Here is a 17182-nt window from a genome sequence, read left to right as displayed (position 1 = left end):
TTCAATGGGGAAACCATCTCACCAGATGCAGCAACATTCAATCCCCTCACCCTTCAAATAAACACACCCCCAACCCAGATACCCCCAACCCAGATACCCCCAACCCAGATACCCCCAACCTAAATACCCTCAAACCAACCCAGATACCCCCTAACCAAACCCAGATACCCCCAACCCAACCAACCTAAATACCCTCAAACCAACCCAGATATCCCCTAACCGAACCCAGATACCCTCAACCCAACCCAGATATTCCCAACTCAACCAACCCAGATACCCCCAACGCAGATACCCCCAACCCAGATACCCCAAATCCAACCCAGATACCTCCAATCCAGATACCCCCTATCCAACCCAGATCTCCCCAATCCAACCCAAACACCCCCAACCCAGATACCCCCAACCCAGAAACCCCCAACCCAGACACTCCCAACCCAGATACCCCCAACCCAGAAACCCCCAACCCAGACACTCCCAACCCAGACACTCCCAACCAACCTCGATACCCCCAACTCAGCCACCCCCAACCCAACCCAGATAACCCCAATCCAACCCAGATACCCCCAATCCAACAGATACCCCCAACACAGATACCCCAACCCAACTCAGACACCCCAACCCAGATACCTTCAATTCAACACAGATACCCCCAATCCAACCCAGATACCCCCAACCCAACCCAGACACCCCCAACCCCAAATACCCCCTATCCATACCCAGATACCTCCAAACCAATGCAGATACCCCCAACACAACCCAGATACCCTCAAGCTAAACCAGATACCACCCCAACCCCACCACATTCATTGCTGAGATGAGATTGGGGAGGTGTCCCTTTAAGACCCTATTCAATATTCTGGATGACGTGTGCGCGGCTCATGAATAATGATGAGGCGCTGGGCGGTGATGTCATGACGCCGGTTGCCGGGTGATGACGCAGCTCCGCCCCGTGGCTCCAGTCGGGAGGAGGCAGCGCCGGAGGATGGTGCTCATCAAGGAATTGTGAGTGACCCCCGCCCCCATTAAATACCCCTTAACCCCCCCCCCCCCCCCCCCAATAAACCCCACCCCCCGCCCCAGACACCCCAACCCGGAGCATGGAGCTGGTCCAGGAATTGTGAGTAAACCACCCCCCCCCCCCAATTAAACACCCCTCCAAATAACCCCCCCCTCACACCCACCCCCCTCACACCCACCCCCCTCACACCCACCCCCCTCACACCCACCCCCCCCAATAACCCCCTCACACCCACCCCCCTCACACCCACCCCCCTCACACCCACCCCCCTCACACCCACCCCCCTCACACCCACCCCCCTCACACCCACCCCCCCCAATAACCCCCCTCACACCCACCCCCCCAATAACCCCCCTCACACCCACCCCCCCAATAACCCCCCTCACACCCACCCCCCCAATAACCCCCCTCACACCCACCCCCCCAATAACCCCCCTCACACCCACCCCCCCAATAACCCCCCTCACACCCACCCCCCCAATAACCCCCCTCACACCCACCCCCCCAATAACCCCCCTCACACCCACCCCCCCCAATAACCCCCTCACACCCACCCCCCCCAATAACCCCCTCACACCCACCCCCCCAATAACCCCCCTCACACCCACCCCCCAATAACCTCCCCCCTCACACCCACCCCCCCCAATAACCTCCCCCTCACACCCACCCCCCCCAATAACCTCCCTCACACCCACCCCCCCCCAATAACCCCCCTCACGCCCACCCCCCCAATAACCCCCCTCATGCCCACCCCCCCAATAACCCCCCTCACGCCCACCCCCCAATAACAACCCCTCACGCCCACCCCCCAATAACAACCCCTCACGCCCACCCCCCAATAACAACCCCTCACGCCCACCCCCCAATAACAACCCCTCGCGCTCACCCCCCAATAACACTCCCTCGCGCGAACCCCCCTCGCGCTCACCCCCCAAGAACCCCCCTCGTGCCCACCCCCTAATAACCCCCCCTCGTGCCCACCCCCCAATAACCCCCCCTCGTGCCCACCCCCCAATAACCCCCCCTCGTGCCCACCCCCCAATAACCCCCCCTCGTGCCCACCCCCCAATAACCCCCCCTCGTGCCCACCCCCCAATAACCCCCCCTCGTGCCCACCCCCCAATAACCCCCCCTCGTGCCCAACCCCCAATAACCCCCCCTCGTGCCCACCCCCCAATAACCCCCCCTCGTGCCCACCCCCCAATAACCCCCCCTCGTGCCCACCCCCCAATAACCCCCCCTCGTGCCCACCCCCCAATAACCCCCCCTCGTGCCCACCCCCAATAACCCCCCTCGCGCCCGCCCCCCAATAACCCGCCCTCGCGCCTGCCCTCCAATAACCCCCCCTCACACCCACCCTCCAATAACCCCCTCTCACGCCCACCCCCCAATAACACCCCCTCACGCCCACCCCCCAATAACACCCCCTCACGCCCACCCCCCAATAACCCCCCCTCACACCCACCCTCCAATAACACCCCCTCACGCCCACCCCCCAATAACACCCCCTCACGCCCACCCCCCAATAACACCCCCTCACGCCCACCCCCCAATAACACCCCCTCACGCCCACCCCCCAATAACACCCCCTCAAGCCCACCCCCCAATAACACCGCCTCACGCCCACCCCCCAATAACACCGCCTCACGCCCACCCCCCAATAACACCCCCTCACGCCCACCCCCCAATAACACCCCCTCACGCCCACCCCCCAATAACACCCCCTCCCCCCAATAACACCCCCTCACGCCCACCCCCCAATAACACCCCCTCACGCCCACCCCCCAATAACACCCCCTCACGCCCACCCCCCAATAACACCCCCTCACGCCCACCCCCCAATAACACCCCCTCACGCTCACCCCCCAATAACACCCCCTCACGCCCACCCCCCAATAACACCCCCTCACGCCCACCCCCCAATAACACCCCCTCACGCCCACCCCCCAATAACACCCCCTCACGCCCACCCCCCAATAACACCCCCTCACGCCCACCCCCCAATAACACCCCCTCACGCCCACCCCCCAATAACACCCCCTCACGCCCACCCCCCAATAACACCCCCTCACGCCCACCCCCCAATAACACCCCCTCACGCCCACCCCCCAATAACACCCCCTCACGCCCACCCCCCAATAACACCCCCTCACGCCCACCCCCCAATAACACCCCCTCACGCCCACCCCCCAATAACACCCCCTCACGCCCACCCCCCAATAACACCCCCTCACGCCCACCCCCCAATAACACCCCCTCACGCCCACCCCCCAATAACACCCCCTCACGCCCACCCCCCAATAACACCCCCTCACGCCCACCCCCCAATAACACCCCCTCACGCCCACCCCCCAATAACACCCCCTCACGCCCACCCCCCAATAACACCCCCTCACGCCCACCCCCCAATAACACCCCCTCACGCCCACCCCCCAATAACACCCCCTCACGCCCACCCCCCAATAACACCCCCTCACGCCCACCCCCCAATAACACCACCTCACGCCCACCCCCCAATAACACCCCCTCACACTCACCCCCCAATAACACCCCCTCACACCCACCCCCCAATAACACCCCCTCACACCCACCCCCTCACACCCACCCCCCCAATAACACCCCCTCCCCCAATAACACCCCCCCTCACACCCACCCCCCAATAACACCCCCCCTCGCACCCACCCCCCAATAACACCCCCGCTCGCACCCACCCCCCAATAACACCCCCGCTCACACCCACCCCCCAATAACTCCCCCGCTCACACCCACCCCCCAATGGTCCCCCTCACACCCACCCCCCAATAACCCCCCCTCACACCCACCCCCCAATAACCCCCCCTCACACCCACCCCCCAATAACCCCCCCTCACACCCACCCCCAATAACACCCCCTCACCCCCAATAACCCCCCCTCACACCCACCCCCCAATAACTCCCCCTCACACCCACCCCCCAATAACTCCCCCTCACACCCACCCCCAATAACTCCCCCTCACACCCACCCCCCAATAACCCCCCCTCACACCCACCCCCCAATAACCCCCCCTCACACCCACCCTCCAATAACCCCCCTCACACCCACCCCCCAATAACACCCCCTCACGCCCACCCCCCAATAACACCCCCTCACGCCCACCCCCCAATAACACCCCCTCACACCCACCCCCCAATAACACCCCCCCCACACCCACCCCCCAATAACACCCCCCTCACACCCACCTCCCAATAACCCCCCCTTCACCCACCCCTCACTCACCCAACCACCAGCCCAAACCTTTACCCCAACTCCCCCAAAAAAACCCTCAAGCCCCTCCCAAAGACCCTCCCTCTCACCAACCCTCCCTCACCTCCCCTCTGCACGCCCCCGACCGCCCTCTCGTCTCCCCTCCCCGTCCCCGCGCCCCCATCTCCCACCCTCGTACCCGAGTGATTGTGTGTGTATTAGTTAGCTGGGGAGATGTTGTATTTCTCTGGGTGTGTGTTCACCACTCACTCACACTCACACTCACACCCATACCCCTGGGAAACATTGGAAGTTAGACAGTGGTTATATTAAAAATTGTCCTCTTGAAGATTGGATAGCACTGTTTAATATCATGATGTTTTTTGATGGAGTGAATATGGAGCAGTAGTTTGCAGTGTTCGGTAAGCAGGAAACCTGAATGAAGACAATTGGGGGAAGATGAGGACATTTTCTCTCTCGGAGTTGTTGTGATCGGGGAGGTGGTGTCTGACAGGGTGCTGGAAGCAGACTCAATAATCACTTTCCAAATGGATGGGGGTGAATAGTGACAAGTGTGAGAGGGCAGGGGGCAGGGGAGTGCGACTCACTGGAAGACTTTCACTATCATCTCGCATAGGTCAACACAGGGGCCATCGTGCTGAGTCGATGAAGTACAGGTGCTCTGAGTCCCACTCAGTTTGTAGAGAACAGTATAGATGGCTGATACACACACAAAGGACTTTGCTGATTTCTTTCTATCCCACTATTGGATCTTACTCAGCGTTGAAGGTGATTTCTTTTGGGTTAAAAGAGAGGCAAAGATTAGAATCATCATAGAACCCCTACAGTGCAGAAGCAGGCCGTTTGATACATCGAGTCTGCATCAACTCTCCGACAGAGCATCTTACTCATAGAAATCATAGAAACCCCACAGTGCAGAAGGAGGCCATTCAGCCCATCGAGTCTGCACCGACCACAATCCCACCCAGGCCCTACCCCCTCATATTTACCCGCTAATCCCTCTAACCTACGCATTTTAGGATTCTAAGGGGCAATTTTTAACCTGGCCAATCAACCTAACACGCACATCTTTGGACTGTGGGAGGAAACCGGAGCACCCGGAGGAAACCCACGCAGACACGAGGAGAATGTGCAAACTCCACACAGACAGTGACCCGAGCCGGGAATCGAACCCGGGACCCTGGAGCTGTGAAGCAGCAGTGCTAACCACTGCGCTACCGTGCCGCCCTATTCCTGGAACCCCACACATTTACCCGGCTAACCTACACATCATAGGACCCTAAGGGGAAGTTTAGTGTGACCAATCCACCTAACCTGCACATCTTTGTGGGAGGAAACTGGAGCACCCGGAGGAAACCCACGCAGACACGGAGAAAGTGCAGACTCCACGCAGTCACCTGAAGCTGGGAATTGAACCTGAGTCCCTGGAGGCAGCAGTGCTAACCACTCTGCCACCATGCTGGGGTAGGGTGAAGATGTTTTTGCTTAGTTTTCGGAACATTCTCACAAAAGGGTGGCTGAATTATTTTGTGTTTCCGAAGCTTCTGAATTTAAATACGTCACAAGACAGGCAGTGTTTAGCTGTCCCAGGGCTGTGTTAGCCAGCAGCACTGAGTGAGGATTGGTGTGGGAAAATCCATTTTCTACCAATGACTTTTCCCAATCTCACCCCATCGTTTAAAACGACCAAAGCTCCAGTTGCCATCTGTGTGAAGGGTTGTGTGGTGGGGCTGGGAACCTCTCTGTATTTACTGTTGAATATTTGTACCTGTGCTAGTGGATTATTCACCAGTATTGTCCATTATTCACCAAGAAGAAGGACATGACGGATGTTGAGGTCAGGGATAGGTGTGTGAGCACTCTAAATAATGTCCATATATCGAAGGAGGAAGTGTTGAGTATCCTAAATTGGATTAAGATAGACAAATCCCCGGGGCCGGATGGGATCGATCCCAGGTTACTGCGGGAGGCAAGGGGAGAAATAGCTGGGGCCTTAACAGAGATCTTCACATCCTCTTTAACCACAGGGAGGTTCCAGAGGACTGGAGAATAGCCAATGTTGTTCCCTTGTTTAAGAAAGGAATCGGGGATAATCCAGGAAGTTATAGGTCGGTGAGCCTGACGTCAGTGGTGGGGAAGCTTTTGGAGAAGATACTGAGGGACAGGATAGATGCACACTTGGAGGAAAATGGACTAGTTAGTGACAGGCAGCATGGTTTTGTACGGGGAAGGTCATGTCTCACCAACTTGATTGAGTTTTTTTGAAGAGGTGACAAGGATAATTGATGAGGGAAGGGCTGTTTATGTGGACTTTAGTAAGGTGTTTGACAAGGTCCCACATGACAGACTGGTACAAAAACTAAAAATCACATGGGATTCGGGTTGGGCTGCCTAGATGGATACAGAACTGGCTGGGTTATAGAAGTGATGTGGAGAAACTTGATTTTGTGTCTCTGTGCACTGTTTGAGAGTAGATTTCCACTCCATCTGACGAAGGAGCAGCGCTCCAAAAGCTAATGGCATTTGCTACCAAATAAACCTGTTGGACTTTAACCTGGTGTTGTTAAAACTCTTACTGGGTTATAGAAGACAGAGTAGCGGTGGAAGGATGTTTTTCAGAATGGAGATCTGTAGCTCGTGGTGTTCCGCAGGGTTCAGCGCTGGGACCTCTGTTGTTTAAAGTATATATAAATGATCTGGAGGAAAATGTGGGTGGTCTGATTAGTAAGTTTGTGGATGACACGAAGATTGGTGGAGTTGCTGATGGTGCCGGGGATTGTCAGAGGATACAACAGGATACAGATAGATTGGAGACTTGGGCACAGAAATGGCAGATGGAGTTTAATCCGGACAAATGCGAGGGTGAAGTATTTTGGAGGATCAAATTTAGGTGTGAATTGTACTGTAAATGGCAGAACCCTTAGGAACATTAACGTACAGAGGGATCTGGGCATGCAGGTCCACAGTTCCCTAAAAGTGGCAACACAGGTGGCCAAGGTGATTAAGAAGGCATATGGCATGCTTGCTTTCATCAGCCGGGGCATTGAGGACAAGAGTTGGAAAATCATGTTGCAGCTATATAAAACCTTGGTTAGGCCGCATTTGGAGAATTGCGTGCAGTTCTGGTCACCACACTCTCAGATGGATGTGGAAGCTTTGGAGAGAGTGCAAAGAAGGTTCAGCAGGATGTTGCCTGGTCTCGAGGGTGTTGGCTATGAGGAGAGGTTGAATAAAGTAGAATTGTTTTCACTGGAAAGACGGAGGCTGAGGGGAGACCTGATAGAGGTCTACAAAATTATAGAGAGGCACAGACAGTGTGGATAGTCAGAGGCTTTTTCTCAGGGTGGAAGTGTCGACTACAAAGAGCACAGGTTCAAGGTGAGAGGGGGAAAGTTTAATGGAGATGTGCAGGGAAAGTTTTTCAGAGTGGTGGGTGCCTGGAACGCACTGCCAGAGGGGCTGGTGGAAGCAGGCCCATTAGCAACAGATTCACTAGGTTGATTCCGGAGTTGAAGGGTTGGTTTATGAGGAGAGACTGAGTAGACTGGGGCTAAACTCATTGGAATTTAGAATGAAGGGGGGATCTTATAGAAACATATAAGATTATGAAGGGAATAGATAAGGTAGAAACGGGGAAGTTGTTTCCACTGGTGGGTGAAACTAGAACTCGGGGGTATGGCCTAAAAATAAGGGGGAGCAGATTTAGGACTGAGTTGAGGAGGAACTTCACACACAGTTGTGAATCTGTGTGATTCCCTGCCCAGTGAAGCAGTTGAGGCTACCTCACTGAATGTTTTTAGGGCAAAGATAGATTTTTGAACGGTAAAGGAATTAAGGGTTATGGTGAGTGGGCGGGTAAGTGGAGCTGAGTCCACGAAAAGATCAGCCATGGTCAGGCCTATTCCTGCTCCTAGTTATTTAAGACGTATCTGGGTGGGTACGTGAATAGGGAGGGAAAAGAGTAAGGGCAGAAAGGTTATTTTTTAGTTTAACAAAGAACAATACAGCACAGGAACAGGCCCTTCGGCCCTCCAAGCCCGCGCCGCTCCCCGGTCCAGGATTGAATCCTGAATCCAGGATCCCCGCCCAATTTTCCAGCCTATCTACATCCTAATATCCTATCCACCGAGCTGTCCCTCACAGCTACGATGCTTTGTTCATCACAACCTATTAACTCACCCCCACCCCCCCATTCCAGACCATGTGATCTCCAGGTTTAGTTAGGGCATCATGATCAGCACAGGCTTGGAGGGCCGAATGGCCTCTTCCTGTGCTGTACTTGTTTAGTTCTTGTGTGGTGATCTGTTCCAATCTAAGATGATTTTCTTATACGTTGGTATATTTGTAACAAACGTATAAGGTGCCTAAGAATTGAAAAATAATAGCATCTCGGAATCACTTGGCAGCATTGTTCCTCAGGTACCAAGATGTTGTTTTTTAAATTTATGTAGTGGGGTTAAAGCAGTGTAATCCAGGCCAGTCTCCCCATAACATCAGATATTTTGGACTTGCTCCTGTGTGAAGATGATGCAAATTATGTTGCCTTAGTAGCTCCGTCCTGGCCTCCTGACTGTAAAATAATTTGCTTATTGTGCATGTTGTAGCAACGATCTCTCAAGACCCTTGGTGCTGTCCAATCATTGGTCTGCCAGCTGTTTTCTAACTGTCCTATAAGATTGTCCGTTTACTGCAGAGAGCTGTGATCAGAGTGGTGAGGAACCTGGGGATTCTCTTACTGTTCATATTTCTTGACCGTTGCAGTTTCAAGATTGCTGAATTCCATTTGAAAGCTGCAATGCTATCTTGTTGTCTATTGGTCAGACCTGGGGTAAAACAGCACCTGTGCTGGATTCAGAAGCAGCGCAGTCACTTCATCTTGGATGTGGGAGGGTTTGAAAGTCCGCAGCTCACACCACTGATCTCCAGGCTTTCGAACTGAAGCTGTGACCAGCTCATTGTCATTGCTTCAGACTCCAGCTCTGGGCCACCAACACCACAATTCTGGCGAAGGGTCAGTCCGACTCTGAACGCCACCTCTATCCTCTCTCCACAGACGCTGTCAGAGCTGCTGAGATTTTCCAACATTCTCTGTTTCTATTCCACAATTCTCATTCTTGTTTTCAAATCCCACCATGGCCCCAGTCTCTGTAACCTCCAGTCCCCCAATGCTCCGATGTGTCTGTGCTACTCCAGTTCTGCCCTTGTCTGAACCACATTCATTGCTTCACAGAGATATACTTCACAGAAACCCTACAGTGCAGAAGGAGGCCATTCGGCCCTCGAGTCTGCACCGACCACAATCCCACCCAGGCCCTACCCCCACATATTTACCCGCTAATCCCTCTAACTATGCATCTCAGGGACAATTTTTAACCTGGCCAATCAACCTAACCCGCACATCTTTGGACTGTGGGAGGAAACCGGAGCACCCGGAGGAAACCCACGCAGACACGAGGAGAATGTGCAAACTCCACACAGACAGTGACCCAAGCTGGGAATCGAACCCGGGACCCTGGAGCTGTGAAGCAGCAGTGCTAACCACTGTGCTACCGTGCCGCCCGGTATTGCCGCTTGATATTGGTGGCCTGGAGTTTAGACTCCCAAGGCCCGAAGCTCTGGAATTCCCTCACCAAGTCGCTCCACTGTCTCCATCCCACCTTCCAAGGTGCTTCTTAAAACCGGCTTCCAACCAGTCACCTGTCTTCATTTCACCTTTGGCGTAGTGTCAAATTGAGTCTGATTACCCTCTCGTTAAACACTGACAGCTTCCAACATTAAAGAAGTTACTTCATGTTGCGCTCTCTGACAGTCTGTGATGTGAAGTGAGCTGAAATTCTCCATGTCAGAAGGACCTTGAGCGCAGAGTGCCCGGTTTCTGGGTTTGTTCCCCAGCCAGACACTTTATCCCTTGCTGGGATGTGGGCATAGATGCTGAGAGATTTCCCTTTGTGGGTGGGCCAGGACCGGAGGGGCTTAATTGCAGAGTAAGGGGGTCACCCATTGAGGACAGAGATGAGGAGGAGTTTCTTCTCTCAGAGGGTCATGAATCTGTGGAATTCTTTACCGTAGAGGCTGGGTCATTAAGTATGTTCAAGGCTGAGACAGACAGATTTTTAATCAGTAAGGGAATCGAGGGTTATGGGGATAAGGTGGGAAAGTGGAGTTGAGGTTTATCAGATCAGTCGTAATCTCATTGAATGGCGGAGCAGACTGGATGGGCTGAATGGCCTATTTCTGATCCTGTGTCTTATGGTCACATAGGTATCTCTGAGGAGTCCAGCATTTGTTGTCCAGCCCTAATTATCCTTGAGAAGGTGGTGGTGAGTGACTTTGTGCATTTCAGAGGGATGGTTAAGAGTCACAAACATTGCTGTGGGTCTGGAGTCACATTCGTCCCAGAGGGGGTAAGCAGAGCGAACTTGAATCCCTAAAGAACAGGCAGTGAACCAGGGGAGGTTCTGACAGTGCAGGAATTCCGCGATATTGTTATTGAGACACTTTCCAATTTATTTAATTAGCTCAGTTTAAAAGTTCCATCATTTGAAGTGGTGTCTCTGGATCATGCCTCCAGTAAGACTTTTAACACATTGTTGGACACACAGCCACATTGCTACGTAATATCAGATTGTAAAGTCTCAACTTCCCTGCTGAGTATGCCCACAACAATCGACTATTCCCACAATCCCCAAACTATTCCGAGTTTTTTCTGGCAAGGAATTGGCATTCGGACTTGTTAACATAACACAGCCCCAGTACTGTACCCCAGTGTTACACAGTGACAGACCCGTCCCCACCAGTACTGTACCCCAGTGTTACACAGTGACAGACCCGTCCCCACCAGTACTGTACCCCAGTGTTATACAGCGACAGACCCGTCCCCACCAGTACTGTACCCCAGTGTTACACAGTGACAGACCCGTCCCCACCAGTACTGTACCCCAGTGTTACACAGTGACAGACCCGTCCCCACCAGTACTGTACCCCAGTGTTACACAGTGACAGACCCGTCCCCACCAGTACTGTACCCCAGTGTTATACAGTGACAGACCCGTCCCCACCAGTACTGTACCCCAGTGTTATACAGTGACAAACCTGTCCCCACCACTACTGTTCCCCAGTGTTATACAGCAACAGACCCGTCCCCACCAGTACTGTACCCTAGTGTTATACAGTGACAGACCCGTCCCAACCAGTACTGTACCCCAGTGTTATACAGTGACAGACCCGTCCCCACCAGTACTGTACCCGTGTTACAGTGACAGACCTGTCCCCACCAGTACTGTACCCCAGTGTTATACAGTGACAGACCCATCCCCACCAGTACTGTACCCCAGCATTATACAGTGACAGACCTGTCCCCACCAGTACTGTACCCCAGTGTTATACAGTGACAGACCCATCCCCACCAGTACTGTACCCCAGCATTATACAGGGACAGACCTGTCCCCACCAGTACTGTACCCCAGTGTTATACAGTGACAGACCCATCCCCACCAGTACTGTACCCCAGTGTTATACAGTGACAGACCCATCCCCACCAGTACTGTACCCCAGTGTTATACAGTGACAGACCTGTCCCCACCAGTACTGTACCCCAGTGTTATACAGTGACAGACCTGTCCCCACCAGTACTGTACCCCAGTGTTATACAGTGACAGACCCATCCCCACCAGTACTGTACCCCAGCATTATACAGGGACAGACCTGTCCCCACCAGTACTGTACCCCAGTGTTATACAGTGACAGACCCATCCCCACCAGTACCGTACCCCAGTGTTATACAGTGACAGACCCATCCCCACCAGTACCGTACCCCAGTGTTATACAGCAACATACCCGTCCCCACCAGTACTGTACCCCAGTGTTATACAGTGACAGACCCGTCCCCATCAGTACTGTACCCCAGTGTTATACAGTGACAGACCCATCCCCACCAGTACTGTACCCCAGCATTATACAGGGACAGACCTGTCCCACCAGTACTGTGCCCCAGTGTTATACAGCAACATACCCGTCCCCACCAGTACTGTACCCCAGTTTTATACAGCGACAGACCCGTACCTACCAGTAGTGTACCCCAGTGTTATATAGTGACAGACCCGTCCCCACCAGTACTGTACCCCAGTGTTATACAGTGACAGACCCGTCCCCACCAGTACTGTACCCCAGTGTTATACAGTGACAGACCCGTCCCCACCAGTGCTGTACCCCAGTGTTATACAGCGACAGACCCGTACCTACCAGTAGTGTACCCCAGTGTTATACAGTGACAGACCCGTCCCCACCAGTACTGTACCCATGTTACAGTGACAGACCTGTCCCCACCAGTACTGTACCCCAGTGTTATACAGCGACAGACCCATCCCCACCAGTACTGTACCCCAGTGTTATACAGTGACAGACCCATCCCCACCAGTACTGTACCCCAGTGTTATACAGTGACAGACCCGTCCCCACCAGTACTGTACCCCAGTGTTATACAGTGACAGACCCGTCCCCACCAGTACTGTACCCCAGTGTTATACAGTGACAGACCCGTCCCCACCAGTACTGTACCCCAGTGTTATACAGTGACAGACCTGTCCCCACCAGTACTGTACCCCAGTGTTATACAGTGACAGACCCGTCCCCACCAGTACTGTACCCCAGTGTTATACAGTGACAGACCCGTCCCCACCAGTACTGTACCCCAGTGTTATACAGTGACAGACCCGTCCCCACCAGTACTGTACCCCAGTGTTATACAGTGACAGACCTGTCCCCACCAGTACTGTACCCCAGTGTTATACAGGGATTTAGTGGTGATCATAGAATCCCTGCAGTGTAGAAGGATGCCATTCAGCCTTTCATCGAGTCTACACTGACCACAGTCCCATCCCGTAACCCCACGTATTCACCCTGTTAATCCCCTTGCACTCGGGTCAGTTTAGCAAGGCCAATCAACCTAACCCGCACATCTTTGGAGTGTGGGAGGAAACCGGAGCACCCGGAGGTGCTGGGCCTGTGCAGCTACTCCTCTGGACACGCTCAGTTTTGGAAGGAACAGTTCTATTATGTTGTTGTGTTTGAGCCGGTTCCGGGACAGTGAATAATCCATCTGCCCACTGCTGAACATCTAACACAACCACAGGAATCTGATGACCAAACATTACTGTTCCATAAAGGGACACTCGCTTTGTGCTGTTGTTCTTGGTAAACATTCCAGATGTACACACCGCCTCAGTGTTGTCACGTACTTGTAAAGAAAAAACTTTGCCGCATGTTCTTTGCAGATTGTTTAAAATGTTTTTTTGTACAACACTTTCCAGAGTGACTTTAATATATTAAAACATCCCAACATGTTTCATGGGAATCAGTTATCAAACTATGTGGAGGCTTTGGAGAAGGTACAGAAAAGATTTACCAGGATGTTATAAAAAGGAATAGAGTGGCTAGAGTGAATGTTGGACCCTTGGAGGACGAGAGGGGGGAGTTAATAGTGGGAAATGAGGATATGGCTGAGTCTTTAAATAAGTTTTTTGTGTCGGTCTTCACGGTGGAGGACACAAATAGTTTGCCAAATATTGACGATAGAGGGTTGGCAGCAGGAGAAATACTTAATACAATTAATGTTACCAGAGAGGCAGTGCTGGGTAGACTAATGGGACTGAAGGTGGATAAGTCCCCGGGTCCGGATGGAATGCATCCCAGGGTATTGAAAGAAATGTCAGAGGTAATAGTGGATGCGTTAGTGATTATTTATCAAAACTCGTTGCATTCTGGGGTAGTGCCGGTTGATTGGAAAACGGCTAATGTTACGCCGCTGTTTAAAAAAGGAAGGAGACAAAAGGCGGGTAACTATAGGCCGGTCAGCTTAACGTCTGTAGTAGGGAAAATGCTGGAATCCATTATTAAAGAGGAGATAGCAGGGCATCTGGATAGAAATGGTTCGATCAATCAGACGCAGCATGGATTCATGAGGGGAAAGTCGTGCTTGACGAACATGTTGGATTTTTATGAAGATGTGACTAGGGCGGTTGATGGAGGAGAACCGGTGGATGCGGTGTTTTTGGATTTCCAAAAGGCATTTGATAAGGTGCCCCATAAAAGGCTACTGAAGAAGATTAGGGCACACGGAGTTGGGGGTAGTGTGTTAAAGTGGATTGGGGACTGGCTATCCGACAGGAAGCAAAGAGTCGGAATAAATGGGTGTTTTTCCGGTTGGAGGAAGGTAACTAGTGGCGTGCCGCAGGGATCGGTACTCGGGCCGCAACTATTTACCATTTATATAGATGATCTGGAGGAGGGGACGGAGTGTAGGGTAACGAAGTTTGCAGACGACACAAAGATAAGTGGAAAAGTGAATCGTGTGGAGGACGGAGAAGATCTGCAGAGAGATTTGGACAGGCTGCGTGAGTGGGCGAGGATATGGCAAATGGAGTATAACGTTGAGAAAGGCGAGGTTATACACTTTGGAGGAAATAATAACAAATGGGATTACTATCTCAATGGAAACAAATTAAAACATGCTACCGTGCAAAGGGACCTGGGGGTCCTTGTGCATGAGACGCAAAAGCCCAGTCTGCAGGTACAACAGGTGATCAAGAAGGCAAATGGGATGTTGGCCTATATTGCGAAGGGGATAGAATATAAAAGCAGGGATGTCTTGATGCACCTGTACAGGGCATTGGTGAGGCCGCAGCTGGAATACTGTGTGCAGTATTGGTCCCCTTATATGAGGAAGGATATATTGGCATTGGAGGGAGTGCAGAGAAGGTTCACCAGGTTGATACTGGAGATGAGGGGTTTGGATTATGAGGAGAGGCTGAGGAGATTGGGTTTGTACTCGTTGGAGTTTAGAAGGATGAGGGGGGATCTTATGGAGACTTATAAGATAATGCGGGGGCTGGATAGGGTGGAGGCGGAGAGATTCTTTCCACTTAGTAAGGAAGTTAAAACTAGAGGACACAGCCTCAAAATAAAGGGGGGTCGGTTTAAGACAGAGTTGAGGAGGAACTTCTTCTCCCAGAGGGTGGTGAATCTCTGGAATTCTCTGCCCACTGAGGTGGTGGAGGCTACCTCGCTGAATATGTTTAAAGCGCGGATGGATGGATTCCTGATCGGTAAGGGAATTAAGGGTTATGGGGATCAGGCGGGTAAGTGGTACTGATCCACGTCAGATCAGCCATGATCTTATTGAATGGCGGGGCAGGCTCGAGGGGCTAGATGGCCTACTCCTGCTCCTATTTCTTATGTTCTTATGTTCTTATGTTCTTATGTTGCCTGGTATGGAGGGCATTAGCCATGAGGAGAGGTTGGAGAAACTTGGTTTGTTCTCACTGGAGCGACGGAGGTTGAGGGGAGACATGATAGAAGTCTACAAGATTATGAGAGGCATGGACAGAGTGGATAGTCAGAAGCTTTTTCCCAGGGTGGAATTACTAGGGGGCACAGGTTTAAGGTGCGAGGGGCAAGGTGTAAAGGAGATGTACGAGGCAGATTTTTTACACTGGGTGGTGGGTGCCTGGAACTCGTTGCCGGGGGAGGTAGTGGAAGCGGATACAGTGGTGACTTTTAAGGGGGTCTTGACAAATACATGAGTAGGATGGGAATAGAGGGATACGGTCCCCGGAAGGGTAGGGGGTTTTAGTTCAGTCGGGCAGTATGGTCAGTGCAGGCTTGGAGGGCCGAAGGGCCTGTTCCTGTGCTGTAATTTTCTTTGTTCTTAAATGTGACTCTGGGTGATGTTCAGAGATATTCGGACAGGTAACTCGAAGCGTGATCAAAGAGATCAGTTTTAGGTGATTGCAGTTTAGTATCACATCGTCTCTTTTCAGTTTTCTCTTTACTTCCTCATTCTCTCCCCCCCCCCCCCCCCCCCCCAACCTCTCCTGGTAAGACTTTAAGCAGAGACCTTGCATAGCTAGCCCCTCGTGGGTATCCAAGGACGCTGCATGGATGATGAGCAGCGGAATTCTCCCTGGTGTCCTGGCCAATATTTCTCCCTCTGTCAGCATCACAAATCAGCAATGGTCTGGTGGTTGTTGCATTGCCGTTTGTGGGAGCTTGGCTCCATGGCAAAGTGCCAACATTTCAAAATGGACCTCATTGGCTGTCAAAGTTTTTTTTATATTCATTCGGTGGGACATGGGCGTCGCTGGCTGGGTCAGCATTTATTCCCCATCCCTTGTTGCCCGATGGCAGTTGAGAGGCAACCGCATTGCTGTGGCTCTGGAGTCACATGTCGGCCAGACCGGGTAAGGACGGCAGATTTCCTTCCCTGAAGGACATTAGTGACCTGATGGGTTTTTACGACAATCGACAATGGTTTCGTGGTCGTCAGTAGATTCTTAATTCCAGATTTTGTTTTTAATTGAATTCGAATTCCATCATCTGCCGTGGGTGGGATTCGAACCCGCGTCCCCAGAACGTTAGTCTCACGATAATACCACGAGGCCATCGCTTCCCCATTTGGGAAATGCTGAGATTGTGAAAGGTGAAGTGAACTTTTGTCTTTGAAGGAGCAGTGACCATCTTCCCCCTGGGTGGTACTGACTACATCCATGTGGAGCATTGTGGCTGGTTATACAACCACTGTACACCAGCTCCTAGTGACCTCTGAGGCTGGGATTGAGGCGTGCGGTGGGCAATAGTTTGCTTTAAGCCCACTCGTACAAGGAAAACTCTGGATTCTACATTATAATGCTTCAGTCAGAAGCTGCTGCAGGATTGGTACTCCGCTGTTACATTCTTTTCCATTGCTGTTATGGGCTGCTGGTTGCAGCGTTGACAGGAAAGACTGAAATTTTGCCAAGGTCTTGATGTTGAGTCATGCACAGAATCTGTGGTGTGAAATTCTTGATGTCTGCTCTCCCCGTTTCTCCTGTATCGGAAGCTAAGTTGTGTTTTTTCAATGCTGCCTGTGTGTTGGAAGATGTTCT

General features: G+C 52.4%; 1 protein-coding gene across 1 annotated transcript in view; it reads left to right on the top strand.

The window, feature by feature from the left end:
• The first annotated feature begins 933 nt into the window (after window positions 1–933).
• The window catches only part of pitpnab (phosphatidylinositol transfer protein, alpha b), an 86419-nt gene continuing 70170 nt past the window's right edge, over window positions 934–17182 (top strand). Inside the window, exon 1 of the mRNA XM_078205624.1 lies at window positions 934–1002. Coding sequence (XP_078061750.1) covers window positions 983–1002 — 20 coding nt within the window. The 5' untranslated portion in view covers window positions 934–982. The remainder of the gene's footprint in view (window positions 1003–17182) is intronic.

The sequence above is a fragment of the Mustelus asterias genome, unplaced genomic scaffold (genome assembly GCF_964213995.1).
Source record: "Mustelus asterias unplaced genomic scaffold, sMusAst1.hap1.1 HAP1_SCAFFOLD_862, whole genome shotgun sequence".
In the NCBI taxonomy this organism is placed as follows: Eukaryota; Metazoa; Chordata; class Chondrichthyes; order Carcharhiniformes; family Triakidae; genus Mustelus; species Mustelus asterias.
This window is presented reverse-complemented; position numbering and strand designations above follow the sequence as displayed.